Genomic DNA, 17,111 nt, shown 5'->3' on the forward strand with positions numbered 1-17,111 from the left:
GTGGTTATCGTCAAGCCAATAGAAAAGCATTCACAGAGGACAAGTAACACTAAAAAAAATGATCAAATTCCTGCTTCCAATCAAATTTATTCGGAGTCTGAAATCTGAGGGGGGGGTTTTTTTAGGGGACATTTGACCTCTGGACTCTGTTGACCTGTCGACGTTTACAGCCTTTAGCAGCTCAACGGCGGCGCTAGCGTCCGGTCGCCGCGGCAACGGTTCTCATGAATAACTGGTGGAGTAAAGTGTCACTGGAGGTGTTTTCCATTGTCTTTTCTAACAATCCCTATGATTATTATGTCTTTTGTAACGGTGCGATGTGATTGGGTTGAGGCTCTCTGCTCTCTCCTCAGCCAATCAGAGTGCTTTGAGGTGGGGTGGGGTGGGGGGGGGGGGGTCCGCGAGCCATGAGCAGAATAACGATGACGTCACCCCCTTGGCTCAAAGGAACTTTGTCTCAGCAATAAAAAAAAAGGAAAAAAGGACCCTGAGGCCCATCTGCGCCACGAGAGAACACACAGACTTGTGTTCTGTGTGTGTGTGTGTGTGTGTGTGTGTGTGTGTGTGTGTGTGTGTGTGTGTGTGTGTGTGTGTGTGTGTGTGTGTGTGTGTGTGTGTGTTTGTCAACTTGTGCGTGCTTGTAATTTGAACGAGGGCTTTAGATGGTCAAATACTTGATGGAGATGTCTCACTCACATGTTCGCACCCGGATGCAGAACTCGGATGCTAGCCCGATAACACCCTATTATAGCTATTATGTTGGCACCCTGATGGAAAACCCCAGCTAGCATTATGGAATGCAGACAGAGGATATGTGGGTAGACTCAGAAACACTGGGACTCATTTGTGGCTAGTCAGTAGTTTACGATCACGGAGTTTACGCACGGTACGAACGCACCGGAAGTGGGGGTTTATATTGTGGATGTAGACCCTCAGCCCCTCGCACTCAAACTACACCAATCGTACACCAGCAGCCACGCCCCCGTCACACACAATCCACGACCCACCGCTAGGAGTCATGTGACTCCGTGAAGCCGTGACTGGTGTCTAATGTCAATTGATGCAAGACCCTATTTTGTACGTTTTCTGTGACTTATTATCGTGTTTGAAGGTTTATCTCTGTGTGTGAATTTTTTTTTTTATGTTTTAAGGTTTGATTGTACGAAATAAAGTATAAAAAGGTAAGCACGTAATTGGATTAAAACATTGACTCTTGTGGAAAAAGCAAATGCATAAGAAACAATTTTATGAAGAAAGTATGTATAAATTGTGATGTTTCTGTTCTTTGTATGCATTACATTTACTTTTTAAATACAAGGGAAAAGTTTGCAATGGTTGTTATTCCCGGGTCTTCTTGTGCGACAACTATGGAAATGTTCTGAAATCAGAACGGCCTTTTCTGCCATCTTGTGGTAGTTATAGGAAATACAAATTAGTTACGTTTCGGTATTTTGTTCGAGAGGTGTGTATTAGGTGTCAGGACCAGCCGACTGCATCTCTTTAGCCGAGGCCTACATAATATTTAGCAAATGAAAGGAAAATTTCTCAATTTCTTATCCCACCTGACCATATCCATTTTGTATACATTTTCTACATTTGAAATTCTGTTGGTGTTGGATTCAATAGGTCTCTTTAGACACGTGTATTGACACGTTTTGAATTTCAGAGGGCAGCATAGCGCTGGATTTACTTTCGGATTCACAGGAAACAATCTTCACTATAGATTTGATAGTTTAATAGTTAATATAATAAATGTATTAACCTGGCCTATTACACTCGACGGTACCAGCATTCCTCGTGTATGTGTAATGTTCCTTGATTTATTTTTTTCAATCAAAATCTCTATTCAAGAGCAAAGACACCGAGAAGTGACACTTTCTTTGAACTGTGCCCTTATTACAGGGTAAGCTAAAATAGAAGCGTTAGTTTCAGCTTTGAACGAAGCAAGCACAAGATTTTAGCACATTCAAAGTATTCGGGATAGTCTACTTCAGATTAAGATTATCCTAAACACACTAACTGGTGACCACCACCAACCTGAAACTAAAAGGAAACCCTAACCCTAATTCCAAACTCTAGAACCAACAATCAAACCATTTTTCTTTTTTGTTCATTTAGATGTTTAGGGTTAGGTTTTCTGTTCAGTATCTCTTGACTCTTTTTAAATTCCACATGGGTTTTATTGACCGTGATGCTCTATTGGCCCCCTCGTGGGTGACTTTTTGTGACCCGCGGCCCCTTGGGGACCTCGCCAGCCCTGGTGCTGGCCGGCTCCTTTGTAGCCTCTCCTGTTGACACATAAATAAACAACCATTCAAAGATACAGAAACCCTTACCTCGGGTATGCTCTGTCTTCAAACAGCTGCAGCACACCCCAAATAACACCACAAACCACTATGGACCACTATAGACCACTCGACACCAGGCCAATGGGTTAAAGTAGCAATCGCTAAGATTTCCGTTTCGTTCTCTTGGGCAGCGCCTATGGCGATAGGCGGTAATTGCAGGTGTGTTTTTGGGCATCACTTCACAGAGATCCGAACAGTGTGGCCTTTGTGACGTCTGTCAGACGGCAGATGGTTTACTGGCAACGCTGGCAGAGACTGATTCACACACAAGTGAGTTGAGGAACACGTCTGTGATTGGAAAATGCAACAATAGCCTAACTGTGCGACACCCAAGCCCTTTTTTAATCAGCGTTGTTTTCTGTAGGCCCTGGGACTTGTGAGACGTCATCAGTCGCATCCCATTCCCAAGTACTGTTCCATTCAAAGGTCTGAGTCTAGCAAAGTAAAATACCAATGCCCGGATTTGTTCTTGCTCCGCCCATTTATCGAGAAAGCATGGGGGGAGGGGGGGGGGCTATATTAACATTTTTTATTTAAATTAAAACCGTGGTATTGAAGTTATATTTTCCCCCGGGTGGTCCAGGTATCTGACATGCGCCTTCTGTAGTCCATCTCCGGAAAATTGTAGTTTCATCACAGCAGACCCACGTCCATAACAGCCACCGTCGCATAATGACGTACACTAGAGTAGGTGCAGACGGATTCTCTCAGCAGCGCGGTTGTCTTTGCATAGTCCATAGCCCCATAACCCCAGCCATTGTGTCACCTCAGTCGGCGATAAATAGTGACATAGACATTTATTTACATGACTATGTTCTTCTGAGTTTATTCGTTTAAAAGCGTTTTAATTTGATTGGCCTGTTGGGCTCTGTGGGTGGCACTGGGCATAATAGTAATAATAATGTGGTAATTGCATCCCGGGTAAAATCATTTTTCTTGTAATTGCTTATAAGCCCCTTCATTTGAATGGAATGGAATTTAGCCTATCCAAAAATAAAACAAATGTATGGTTTTACGCACAATTTTTTTTTTAGTTGAAAATTTATACAGCTGATATTTGGTCAAATATATTTCTCTTATGTCCAGTAATGTATGTCTATAACGTGCAGTATTCATCGGAAAATGTATCAGAACCAGCGTTTCGACCCAGAACGCCACCCGGCCAGTCGAGCAGTTTGATACGGAGTTGTTGATTGGTCAGCACTGGGTGACATTATAAGCTACGCACTGTGATTGGTGGAAGGGATATTCTGCTCATTTTTTTCTCGCGATTGTTTCCCCGTGTGGGTTAATGGCTCCTCCTGCTAGATATTGAGACGGAGCTGGTACAGAGGAGCAATAAGGGGTAGCAGCAATAGTACGTAGAATAGCAATTACACCCTTAATACTAGCCGTTTTCCGTCGTAATTGTTTGGGTGTGTTCGGCACAGACGCGGTGGGAGTGTTAGCTTGGGTCGAGTGTTAAAATTAGACACGGGCGGTCGAGGAAAGCGTTGTATTTTTGAACGACCAACTCCCCAAATGAACTCCGTCAGAGCCACCAACAGAAGACCCAGGCGAGTGTCGAGGCCGCGCCCGGTGCAGCCCGAACGGAACAACAACGGCGAGCGAGGTAAGCCCAGGGCCCCTGGGTCAGTCAATGATGCCCAAGGTGGAAAACGTGCCGGGCAACGCTAGTATTTACACGCGGGGACGGACGGACGGGGGGGATGTGTGCACGCCGGCCCCTTCCTTCCCTGCACCCAGACACGGCGGGGGAGGCAGGAAAACTCGAGGCTTCTTGCTCTATGGCTCAGGCCAGGCCGCGCTTTGTTTGGCTTGAGTGATCGTGGCTAACGCCGAGAGCTAGCTCCCTGTGAGGTGAGATGGAGGTTGGAGGGGGGGGTTGTCGTCTTCGCCTACTGCTGCGTACCTAACCAGATTGCCTGCCAGAATTAGTGTTGCCTGGGTGTTCAGGTGGACCCGAACCAGAGCACGAAGGGCTGGTGGACTGGACGTCCATTCGTAACCGGGGCTCTTTCCACGTCTGTTCGGCCGGTGCATTCCCAGCTGTCACTAATGGTTTGGAGGGTGTAAATCCAATGCGATGCATTTGGACTGCCATTTTTTTGGGGTGTAACGTTAACAAAACACTGGCAGGGTACTGGATCCATGGTGGCCGGCCGTCTGGCTGTGGATGTGGTCAGACGTATCAGCTATGATAGACTGTGCGTTTGTAGTTGACGCCATCGGGGCCGTTTACACAAAATCTCCGTGTCCATCTTGTGTGTTTAAGACACACACCATGTAGGATACAGCCGTATGTGCCCAAGGACCCTTCCATGTTCCCGGTGCTTCCTATGTTTCTATTTGTTTACACCGCAGATTTGCAAGATACGCAGTTGGGTTTTGAGCCATTAGCTACATGTCTCATCGACCGTGCTTGCGGCCCTTTTGGCTGCCTCCTTTATTTTGATTTCATTGTAAGCGAGATAGTCTTTAATTTGATCATATGCATACAGCCAATTCCAATTGACAAAAACCAAGTGGCCTTTATATCCTCCATATAATTGCAGCCATCAAGCTGGTCGTCTGCGGGGCTACATCTGCCATTATCAATCAGAAACCTTTGTCTGTCTTGCCAAGTATTACCTTGCTGGGTAGCCTATGCCACATACATGCAGTGTATGCGTCTTACTACAGCGCTATTCATCAATAAAGACTACATGTAAATGTCACCCACAGTATGGGCTTCACAAAGTCAAACATTATACTTATCAAATATGCAATCGCTTTCAAGACATTAGCCATTTAATAAGCATTATGATAATAACGAGGTAATTATTAGTGAAGACAGCTTTCATGTATTTGTTGTGTTTTGTCAACACGTTTTATTTAGTAATGGCACCTGAGTTTCAGATATGTCTCTCTTGATGAAAGTGTATGTAGTTATTTATATAAGCTATGCTCCCCCATAGAACCACCAATTAAAGATCTAGTATGCAAATATATATTCTTGGATAAATCAGGTTCAGTTTTCCATGTCTTTCTGTTTCCCTATCCATTCGGCATGAAATCATATGATTTGCTGATATCCATGCCTCGCAGGCCCAAGTGTTCATGGCTTGCATTGAGCATGTGTGATCGGTCCTCTTGTCCTGCTGTCTAGATGAAGAGGTCCCCGCCGCCGCCGCCGCCGCCGAGATGGCTGTCGAGGAGTCGGGGCCAGGTGCCCAGAACAGTCCCTACCAGCTCCGTCGCAAGTCCCTGGTGCCCAAGAGAACCGCTGCTGCCTCTGCCACTGCCTCCGCCTGCCCCAGCAAGAGCCCCATGGAGGTGAGCCTGACCTGAAGTTCTTGTGTTTGACACGTATTCCCTGGCGCTATGTTGTTATCACTCATGGTTATGGGTTGTATATTCCCCGACGGCGAGTGAGAAGTATTTGACACAAGGGTAAAAACCTACAATTGGATTTGGGGAATGTGTATTGGGACATATACGCGTCCCAATACACATTCTACGTTCAAATATGGAGTATGGAGTACACGCCGTTATGTTCTTCATAGAATATGATGGAGTACAAAATACTTTGGGCTTTATTTTGAAACTGTGGGTTGAGGCCGTTGTCGCGAGTCCTCCGGGGTACGCAAAGATGTGCAGTGCGGGGATGTAACGGGCCTCTGACCTCCTGTTCCAGGGTGCTTCTACCTCGTCCACAGAGGCCTTTGGTCACCGAGCCAAGCGGGCAAGAGTGTCCGGTAAGAGCCACGACCTGCCAGGTGTGTGTCACAGCTTTTCGAAATTACTGCCAGGCAACTGAGAGGAATGTATTGGCATGTTGTCACATCACATTATCGTGTGTTTATTATTTTGTATTTGTTTTGTTCGCTATCTCTTTATTATCTGTTGTAAATCTGAAGCAAATTGGCAAACTATTTTCACCCATTGTTTAATAACAGTGTCATACGTTCTTTACTGACCACCCATACAATAATTAGTGTATATCTTTGTGTGCGTGTGTGTTTGTGTGTGTGTGTGTGTGTAGCTGCCCCAGCAGAGCAGTATCTGCAGCAGAAGCTTCCAGATGAGGTGGTGTTGAAGATATTCTCCTATCTGCTGGAGCAGGACCTGTGCCAGGCAGCCTGCGTGTGCAAGAGATTCAGCCAGCTAGCAAACGACCCCATCCTCTGGTGAGTGGTCAGCCGGTCACATGTTAGCGTTACATCGCCTTAATTTGGAGCAGGCTCCCCCCCCCTTAAAGAAGTGACTGCGTTATGATTTATTTTTAGAAATGTGTACAACCTGATGTATGTATCATATCTTTTATTAGGAAGCGGCTGTACATGGAGGTGTTTGAGTACACCAGGCCCATGATGCACCCCGAACCGGGACGCTTTTACCAGGTCAGCCCTGAAGACCATGAGCACCCAAACCCCTGGAAGGAGAGCTTCCAGCAGCTGGTCAGTAGCCATGCAGGCGTTATTCACTTATTATTTATTTGGTGTATTGTATTACCGCGTGCCGTTTTTTTATTGTCGCATCTAGGTTCCCCTTTGCACTGGTGCATTGTTGTCTAATATTCCATTTGTATTGTAGTCCTTTTATCTTTTAATTATACCATCACAGATTAGCTCAGTGCATTAGCACCGTCTGCAGACCCCCAGATGGTCAGACGCGTCTATTAAATGCTGATTGTTTTGGTTTGCAGCGAACAGTAGGGCATGTTCCTGACACCAATTAAAATCAAAATGCTAGAAAATGTCATCATTAGCCGATGAGACAGCCACTTGGCACAGGTTTAAGGAAAAATAAACGATGCTTGCTGCCATGTGACGTTACTGTTTATATAAAAAATACTGAATCACACCACTAAAATTGTCCAGACGATGGGTTATTTATACATGCCGATTCAATGAAGTTTAATGTTCGTTCAGAACATCCTGTGATCACGATCACGAATGTGGACTTTTGATTGTTGTGTTACAGTACAAAGGGGCTCACGTGAAGCCCGGTTTTGCTGAGCATTTCTACAGCAACCCAGGCAGATATAAAGGCAGGGAGAACATGCTGGTAAGTCTCCATGAACATAGGACAAAGCCGGAACCACTTCTCCAGAAACTGTTGGTTCAAGATTTTTTTGGGGGGGGATATTGTGAAATGGTGTCTTTAATTGTCTGTTCCCTGCCCCCCGCGCAGTACTACGACACCATCGAGGACGCACTGGGCGGCGTGCAGGAGGCCCACTTTGACGGGCTGATCTTTGTCCACTCGGGCATCTACACGGACGAGTGGATATACATCGAGTCCCCCATCACCATGATTGGCGCAGGTGAGAACAAACAACCCCTGCGGATGCGAACCCAAACACCTCCTGGTTCCTTATGTGTCCCACAGTGGCATGTGGGCTTGATGCTGCTAGTGCTGCTGCTGCTGCTGTTGTTGTTGAAACTGGCGTTGGGGAGGCTCATCGCCCTCTTTCTGTCTGGTCACAGCTCCCGGTAAGGTAGCAGACAAGGTGGTGATCGAGAACACCAGGGACTCTACGTTTGTCTTCATGGAGGGCTCGGAGGACGCCTATGTAGGCTACATGACCATCCGGGTAAGCAGTGACCACGGCTCCTCCTCCTCCTCGTCCCCTCCTATTGCTCTGTTCTAGATATAGCATATTTTTTCTCTCTCGCTTACTTCCTCTTCGTGGTGCACTCTTTTATAGGGTGATCATCATCATTTCAGGGGAAGGTCATTTGAAACACCCGTGTCTGCTTCTGATTAATATTAATATGGATATTGATCCGTGGACTGACTTGAATTACAAGAAGATTTCTCACTGTTGTGGCGTTGATGAATTTACTGTCCTTGACTGTAGCTCTCTTAAACTTGGGGCAAATTTATAATTTTGTGTAGCTAATCTTATTGTTTGCGTATAAAAACCCTATCCTGTGATGTGAATTATTTAGTAGTTACACAGTAAGTCTACCATGTTATTACAATTCAATGTTACAATTCCAGCTATTATATGAGCTGGAATTAGTGAATTTCAATCGGTGAAATCTCTTATTTATATTATTTTTTTCTTATCTTATTTTTCCTGCATTATTTTTAAATTCCTTACTTGGGTCCTGGTAGTGTTAAAGGATGTCCTTGTGGCGGTGCGCTGTGTAGTAACTCTAGTTGGACCATGGCTCATGAACGTCTTTCATGACCCGAGCGTTTCTGATCCGGGTCTAAATGGCTCGAGAAGCCCTGGCCCCTCTTTTACCTGCTCTCCTCATCGTTCCCTCACCTCTCCCTCAGTTTAACCCCGACGACAAGTCAGCCCAGCACCACAACGCCCACCACTGCCTGGAGATCACAGTCAACTGCAGTCCCAACATAGACCACTGCATTATCCGCTCCACCTGCACAGGTAAGTCTCTCTCTCAATCTCATTATTATAATTAATTTGATTAGTACACATTTGTCATGAGGCTTTGATATGTGATTCGATAGCAGTGGTTTTTGTTTTTTTTGCTAAAATATACCGGGTATGGTCATTTCTGTCTGCATAGTAGCAATGCAATCCAAGTGGTGTAGAAGCAGAACCAACAGTAGAAAGTGTTCCAGTTGTGAATGGGACTATGTTAACATATAGCGGTTTGTCTGTGATCCTCCCAGTGGGTTCAGCGGTGTGTGTGAGCGGCCAGGGGGCCTGTCCGACCATCAAACACTGCAACATCAGTGACTGTGAGAACGTGGGCCTGTACATCACGGATCACGCACAGGTAAGATGCAAGTAGAGTCCAGCATCGGGCGGCTGGACAAACAAACTGTCTGTAGCGGTTGACCCTTTTACGTCAATCTACCCTTACGCAATTGACCGAAAGGTATGGCAAAACTTCAGATGCTTTTTTTCGTGAGGTGCATTGTTGAAATCCATTTTTTGTTGCCGTCCAGTAATACGTCATGTAGGGGTCACACAATCAACTGCACAGCTTCCATATGCGACATGCTGTCTGAGCAAGAACGACCACCCCCTCTCCGGAGCCCACATTTGACCCCCCCCCCCCCTCATGTGTGTTTCTAGGGCATCTACGAGGACAATGAGATCAGCAACAACGCGCTGGCGGGCATCTGGGTGAAAAACCACGGCAACCCCATCATACGACGCAACCACATCCACCACGGTCGAGACGTCGGCGTGTTCACCTTCGACCACGGCATGGTGAGCTGGCCCGTCTGTGTATTTTCCCTGGCTCGCTTCTTCTTAGTCGCTCTTTTATTTATATATATATATATATATATATATATATATTGTATAAAGGGTTATTAAGGGTCTAATTAACGGTAATTTAAAATACCTGTCTGCTTCTGATTAAGCTTAATATTGATATATAATATAATGTAATATTGATTGGTGGGCTTACTTGGCATTACAGCAGGATTTGTGTAACATTGAGTTTCTGTCCTTGAATTGAACCTTCTTAAACTGAAGTACATTTCATACAGCCCATCTTTTAGCCCGCACTCAAGAGTATAATGCTGTCCTACTGATGATCCATAAATACCTGAGATGTTCATTACGTAGTAGTGATGGAGTCAGCACCACGTTAGGGTGAAACTCGTTATCGTCGTCTTCCATCACGCTGAGTCCGGTCCTCCCGTCTCCCTCCCTCCTCCTCCCCCCCCCCAGGGCTACTTCGAGAGCTGCAACATCCACAGGAACCGCATCGCGGGCTTCGAGGTGAAGGCGTACGCCAACCCCACCGTGGTGCGCTGCGAGATCCACCACGGCCAGACGGGGGGCATCTACGTGCACGAGAAGGGCCGCGGGCAGTTCATCGAGAACAAGATCTACGCCAACAACTTTGCCGGCGTCTGGATCACCTCAAATAGCGACCCAACGATACGGTGAGAACGCCACGTCCCTCCGCCCCCCCCCCCCCCCCCGTCCCCCCCTTTGCCCTATGAGCAGTGCCGTCCTGCTGTCTGGTTCTGGTGACTAGCCTGCCGCTAGAGACCGTCTGGTGCTGACTGGTGAAGGCACAAATTAAATGCGCTGATCTTCTCTCACCCCGTCCGTGAACGTCAGGGCGTTGAGTAGCACGCAACGGCAAACATCAAACTCGATACTTCAACAAGGGGTGTCAGTCTGATGCTATGTTGCTTGGCAGATGCCTGCTTAAATGCAGTGGCGTGTTTTTTTTGCTGGTTGTCAGCGCTCACTGCCCTGTTATTGTGTGTGTGTGTGTGTGTGTGTGTGTGTGTGTGTGTGTGTGTGTGTGTGTGTGTGTGTGTGTGTGTGTGTGTGTGTGTGTGTGTGTGTGTGTGTGTGTGTGTGTGTGTGTGTGTGTGTGTGTGTGTGTGTGTGTGTGTGTGTTAATTCATTTATTTCATCGTCCACCAGGGGAAATGCTATATTCAACGGTAACCAGGGGGGCGTGTACATATTTGGAGACGGGCGGGGATTGATCGAGGGCAATGACATCTACGGGAACGCTCTCGCCGGGATCCAGATCCGGACCAACAGCTGTCCGATTGTACGGCAGAACAAGATCCACGACGGGCAGCACGGCGGCATCTACGTGGTAGGAGGAATACGCCGGGCTGTCACCCACACACTGCGGCCAACACAGCCTCTGCTCTGGGAGCTCTTGATCTTTATCTTATTGGAGGGCAGAGATTGAAAAATTATGCATGCATACATTTTGGTTTGAAGTGTCTTGAATTCGGAGTCCAAAATGTACCTAGAATTTAGTCCTTTTTTTTTTTTTTTTACCAGCAAACGTTTTTCTTCTTAACTGCCAATTCTATCAGCGCTTGGCTGGTGGTGTTCATTTTGCTATAATATCGCTGAAGATGACCAGACCTGCTGTAAAGATCTAATTGGCTTCTCTGATTGCTAGAACATTGGAAAAAATCATTAAAATGTATCTAACAAAGACCCACGGAACAAGGTGAACGTCAACAGAGGGATCCCAAGATGCATCGCGTTGTCGCGGTGCCAACAGAAAGCACTCGTTAACGCCAAACCCTCGTGCACTCACTCTGGCACCCTGGGCGCCGTCTCCCACCGGTAAACCCGTAGCGGCGATCGTTAAAAGGACCGCGTGTCGCATTGTGTCTCCTCAGCACGAGAAGGGCCAGGGGGTGATCGAGGAGAACGAGGTGTACAGCAACACGCTGGCAGGGGTGTGGGTGACCACCGGCAGCACACCAGTCCTGCGCCGCAACCGCATCCACAGTGGCAAACAGGTACACACACGCACACACGCATGCGCACACTCAAGTTAGAAATGTTTGTGTTGTGGTCCAATGAACGGGACCCCGTACCACTGATGTGTTTTTTTTTTTTTTTATTCCTCGTCCGTGTCGTGATCATCTCTCTGCTGTCCACCTCCGGTTTCAGGTGGGCGTGTATTTCTATGACAACGGCCACGGGGTGTTGGAGGACAATGACATCTACAACCACATGTACTCCGGAGTGCAGATAAGGTGTCAGCTTCAGTACTACCACAAGCACTTGATCCCATGCTCGTCCATTGAACAGCCTGTCTCTGTCCCTCCATGTATATTTATTGATCCACTTTGTCCTGCTGGAAATACTCTCACCGTCCGCACTGCCAAATGGATTGTCAAATGCCTTTGTTTTGGATATGCGGCTGGGCGATGATACAAGTGTATTGTTTATTGTCTTTGGGGGACATTCAATTAAATGTATTGTCATTAAATAAAGGTACTCATTGTGTTACCCAGTTTTATAGTCCAGCTGAATTACGATGAGACGATATGCCCTTAAAATCATAACAAGTTTGAGGTTCCATGTTCTTAAACTTAGTGACCCTCCTGCGTTTTAGAAGGGTATTTTGAATTCTTATGCATATTGTGGTATTTATCGATCTCATGTGAAATGCCCCATGATTATTATCAGGATAATTGTTTTTATATAGTCCATTATGTGGATGCAATGCAATGTAGGGCTTTCATGTGAAATGTGCCTCTGGGAATATCCGTGAACCACTAAAAACTAACTGCCGCCGTGCTTCCACAGAACGGGGAGTAACCCCAAGATCCGGCGCAACAAGATATGGGGCGGGCAGAACGGAGGCATTCTGGTCTACAACTCTGGTGCGTCCCCAAGCTCCTCTCCCCCAAGCTCCTCTCCTCTCTGCCTCTCTTCTCTCCTCTCTGCCTCTCTCCTTTCTCCTCTCCCCCCTGCTCCTCTCCTCTCCTCTCTGCCTCTCTCCTCTCCTCCCTGCCCCTCTCCTTCCTGCCTCTCCTCTCCTCCCTGCCTCTCCTCTCCTCCCTGCCTCTCCTCTCCTCCCTGCCTCTCCTCTCCTCCCTGCCTCTCCTCTCCTCCCTGCCTCTCTCCTCTCCTCTCCTCCCTGCCTCTCTCCTCTCCTCCCTGCCTCTCTCCTCTCCTCCCTGCCTCTCTCCTCTCCTCCCTGCCTCTCTCCTCTCCTCCCTGCCTCTCTCCTCTCCTCTCCTCCCTGCCTCTCTCCTCTCCTCTCCTCCCTGCCTCTCTCCTCTCCTCCCTGCCTCTCCTCTCCTCCCTGCCTCTCTCCTCTCCTCTCCTCCCTGCCTCTCTCCTCTCCTCTCTGCCTCTCTCCTCTCCTCCCTGCCCCTCTCCCCCCCCTCTGATCTCCTCCAGCCACAGTGGTCCACTCTGCTCCGCCCTCGGTTCCTGACCCTCCGTTCTCCCCCACAGGTCTGGGCTTCATCGAGGACAACGAGATCTTCGACAACGCCATGGCGGGCGTGTGGATCAAGACGGACAGCAACCCCACGCTGCGGCGCAACAAGATCCACGACGGCCGGGACGGGGGCATCTGCATCTTCAACGGCGGCCGAGGTACGCCCACACGCCCCGGCGCCACTTAGCATCGGACCAACGGATTGGGAGGCTTATCAAGTCAAGTCCGCTTGACTTTTCATGATGGAGTCGCGTCCTCACGGGTTAACGTGGAAGAATCCCAATTAGGCTCCGATCACATCTCAGGGCCGTTTGTGTAGCTTCTTGCTGTGTGTGTGCGGTGTGACAAGTGATGACACACGAGGGGGGGGGGGTGTGTTTGTGTGACCAGGTCTCCTGGAGGAGAACGACATCTTCAGGAACGCCCAGGCCGGGGTGCTGATCAGCACCAACAGCCATCCCATACTGCGCAAGAACCGCATCTTCGACGGCTTCGCCGCAGGTCAGTTTCATTCTGTAGTTGTCAACGGCAATATCCAATATCCCCCCCCACCCCCTTGCGTTATCCTTCAACTAGGGCTGCATGACTATGGAAAAAAAACATGATCACGTTTATTTTGGTCAATATTGAAATCATGATTATTTTCTCTCCAAAAATACACTTTGAAATTTCCCCCTTCCCCTCCAAGAAAATACACAAAATGTTCTTATAGAAAAGAATGTACAAATATGTATCCAGCTGTTTATTATATAATGAAATAAAATAAATAACAATAAAAATATTAATATTTTTAACTTGATTATATTACTTTGACCCAAAAGTCGAAACGACGGTTAAAATTAGATCAATTGCACAGCCCTACCTTCAACGTACCAGCCTCTTTGTCATGGCCTTCAATGTTTTGTTGATTTTTATTATTATTTTTGGTGTTCAGGTATTGAAATCACGAACCACGCGACGGCCACGCTGGAGGGAAACCAGATCTTCAACAACCGCTTCGGCGGCCTGTTCCTGGCCTCCGGGGTCAACGTCACCATGAAAGGTCTGTCTGGCCGTGTGTCTGCGTACCCCTCCGCATCGCTCCCCTGGGGACCGCAGGGACCGCCCTCTCTAACCCCCTCTCTCCGTTTCCTCCACGGCCAGATAACAAAATAATGAATAACCAGGACGCCATCGAGAAGGCGGTGAGCCGAGGGCAGTGTCTGTACAAGATCTCCAGCTACACCAGTTACCCCATGCACGACTTCTACAGGTACCCAGCGACGCACACACGCACACACCGTGCTGCCCTGATCCATGCATCTATTTGATCAGTTAGTGTGCTTTCGTGTGTATCTAATCTTCTTGTAAATGTGTTTGTACTCTGCCCCAGGTGTCACACTTGCAACACGACAGACCGGAATGCGATCTGCGTCAACTGCATCAAGAAGTGCCACCAAGGCCACGATGTGGAGTTTATTAGGCATGATAGGTGAGTGCTGCTCTACCCCAAACACCCCCCCCCACCCCACTGCAGGCTGAAACCCGTTCCCCATACTGATGCTGCTAGCAGAGCCCCTTCACATAGCAAGTGTGTGGCAGTGTTACGCATAACCTCTGTACCTAGTAAACACAATACTAACCCTTGTGAGGTTATATTCTTATAACCTACACATGGTGCTTCTTAAGCACCATCTCTAAGCATTAATGTTCTTGTACCTTTTTTTTTTTTTTTGACTTGCAAGTTTCCTACTATGTCGATAACGTAATCTGCAATTAGATTATTGGTCTTTAAGATATGCATTCAATCAACTTTTACTATTTACTCTGTGTGTGTGTGTGTGTGTGTGTGTGTGTGTGTGTGTGTGTGTGTGTGTGTTAAGAAAAGCACTACTACGACCAAAGGAAGTCCATTCCACTCTTTTCTAACTCCTCTCCGTCTCCCCGCCCCTCTCCAGGTTTTTCTGTGACTGCGGCGCGGGGACGTTGTCAAACCCCTGCACGCTGGCGGGGGAGCCCACACACGACACGGACACTCTGTACGACTCGGCACCGCCCATCGAGTCCAACACACTGCAACACAACTGAGCCCAGGCCCGCAGTACAACACACACACACACACACACACACACACAGACACACACGCACACACAAACACATACAAACACACACACACACACACACTCTTTGCACCATCCACACGTCACAGAGCCATAGCATCCATCCATCCATCCATCCATCTCCACAGGACCCACACAAGAGACCCGGGAGACACGCACACACATGAACATGGTTTGCATACAACACACACGTTGGACGCCGGCGGCCCGCGGCCGCGTGGACCCACAGAGAGACTCTGCGCTGGCGGCGCTCTCGGACCGGGCCCCGGTCGGCCGTGGCTGCGGATTGGCCAGTGGGTGATGGTGGTGATGGGGGTGGGGGTGGTTGTAGTGGTGGTGGTGCTGCTGCAGTGGCAGTAGCCTACCCCTAGAGGGAGCCAGAGGAGCGCAAGAGGATTACACTTGATTTGGATGCTCGCTGAATGGCCACATGAGATTTCCCCCCCCCCTCCTCCGCCCCCCCCTCCTCCTCCGCCTCCCTCCTCCGCTGAGACATTTTCTTAATGCAGTCCCCGGTGCCCAGAGACGCAGTGGAGAAGCGACGCAGTATGGACCGCTTCGAGGGGAGAAGGAGGGGGATGAGGGGGGGGGACGTAGAAAGGATCCACACAACCCACCTGCTCCGCATCTCCAGACTCCCATGCCCCTCCCCCCCCCCCTGTGCCTCGCCCCCTCCTCTCCCCCCCCACCCCCAGCCGCAGCCCGCTTTCCAGAGGTGCATCGTTCGCTTCTCAAGAACTGCCATGAAGAGGTCTCCTGCCTCCTCTCAGCTGCTGTCCTCATTGGTTGCCCTGTGTGTGTGTGTGTGTGTGTGTGTGTGTGTGTGTGTGTGTGTGTGTGTGTGTGTGTGTGTGTGTGTGTGTGTGTGTGTGTGTGTGTGTGTGTGTGTGTGTGTGTGTGTGTGTGTGTGTGTGTGTGTGTGTGTGTGTGTGTGTGTGTGTGTGACGGAGCACTTGGGCTTTTTTTTTTTTTTAATTGTTATTCCGATCAATGGATTTGATTTTAAATGCTTTCTCATGTAGTTTTGTATTTTCAGGCAAAAAAATGAACTGTATTTGAATGTCTTTTATTTTATTATATATTATTATAATTATTGATATTATAATTTTTTTTTCTTTTGGTTAGCACCCCCTTCTCCCCACCCTCCTCCCGCCCCCCCCCTCACCATGCTTCCAGCAGTGGCTCAGACATCCCAGTGAACTCAGTTCTTTCTGTGAAAGAGAATCTCGTTAAAACACTAAACAAAAAAAATAATGTTAAACTTAAAAAAAAATAAAAATCCTCTCCAGTAATATTATCTTAAATGGCAGGTGGAGGAGTTCCACACTTGTATAAAGGTTTGTGTATGTGTGTGTGTGTGTGTGTGTGCGCGCGTGTGTGAGAACAAGTTGCGTGTGTGTGTTTTAAGTTCATGCAGTCATTTTCTCTGGAGAGGCTTTTCAATAGGAGGCATCGGAGCTCCTTGTGACTGGAATGGATGGGCTGGTCTGCTGTCTTCCTCCCCCCCACCCCTCTCCCCCCTCTACCCTCCCCCCTCTCCCGTGTATCGTGGTGACTGTGGCTCCTCATGCAGCCTGGATCGTATGCATGTACCATAACATCTAGACTTAATATATTGTGAAGTATTCAATAACCAATATGTAGATGCTAGTCAGAATAAAAAAAAGGGGGTTTAATTTCCTAGAAAGGCAAAAAAAGATAAAAGGAAACTGGTCATTTCTAAGAAAATAAAACTTTATTAGATCAAAAAAATGTGTTTGTCTTGAGTTCCCCTCCCTCCCCGCCTGCCTGTTCTGTCACCAATCAGGAGAGTTCGCCGAGTGCCGTTTGAGACACCCAGGCCTCTGATTGGTTGTATAAGAAATCCCTTCCCCACAGGGGGATCTTTTGTATAAGTTATGCAAGTAAACGTTTTCATCCCCCATGCTATGATATATTGAAAGCCAAAAACAGCCACGTTACACTTGTGCAGGATGTGTTGCCTCAAACTGCTGCAGTGAGTTTTGTTTTGAGGC

At 47.9% G+C, this 17,111-nt stretch overlaps 1 protein-coding gene across 2 annotated transcripts; it reads left to right on the forward strand.

The window, feature by feature from the left end:
- Window positions 1–3,676: 3,676 nt before the first annotated feature.
- fbxo11b (F-box protein 11b) lies at window positions 3,677–16,959 on the forward strand. Of its 2 annotated transcripts, none has more exons than XM_084485432.1 (22): window positions 3,677–3,960; window positions 5,497–5,663; window positions 6,025–6,085; window positions 6,373–6,517; window positions 6,658–6,787; window positions 7,314–7,397; window positions 7,524–7,656; window positions 7,820–7,926; window positions 8,622–8,733; window positions 8,982–9,088; window positions 9,391–9,528; window positions 9,997–10,214; window positions 10,711–10,891; window positions 11,436–11,558; window positions 11,713–11,798; window positions 12,355–12,431; window positions 13,012–13,155; window positions 13,388–13,498; window positions 13,932–14,039; window positions 14,141–14,249; window positions 14,370–14,468; window positions 14,935–16,959. In XM_084485432.1, exons 1-22 carry the CDS (start codon window positions 3,870–3,872, stop codon window positions 15,062–15,064), a joined length of 2,661 nt encoding a protein of 886 aa, XP_084341558.1. In that variant the 5' UTR covers window positions 3,677–3,869; the 3' UTR covers window positions 15,065–16,959. The 2 variants fall into 2 exon arrangements, with proteins under 2 accessions (XP_084341558.1, XP_084341557.1); XM_084485431.1 differs by having other exon boundaries at window positions 6,025–6,106; window positions 14,935–16,958.
- The last annotated feature ends 152 nt before the right edge of the window (window positions 16,960–17,111 follow it).

Source organism: Micromesistius poutassou (assembly GCF_964030765.1).
Source record: "Micromesistius poutassou genome assembly, chromosome: 21".
Lineage (NCBI taxonomy): Eukaryota > Metazoa > Chordata > Actinopteri > Gadiformes > Gadidae > Micromesistius > Micromesistius poutassou.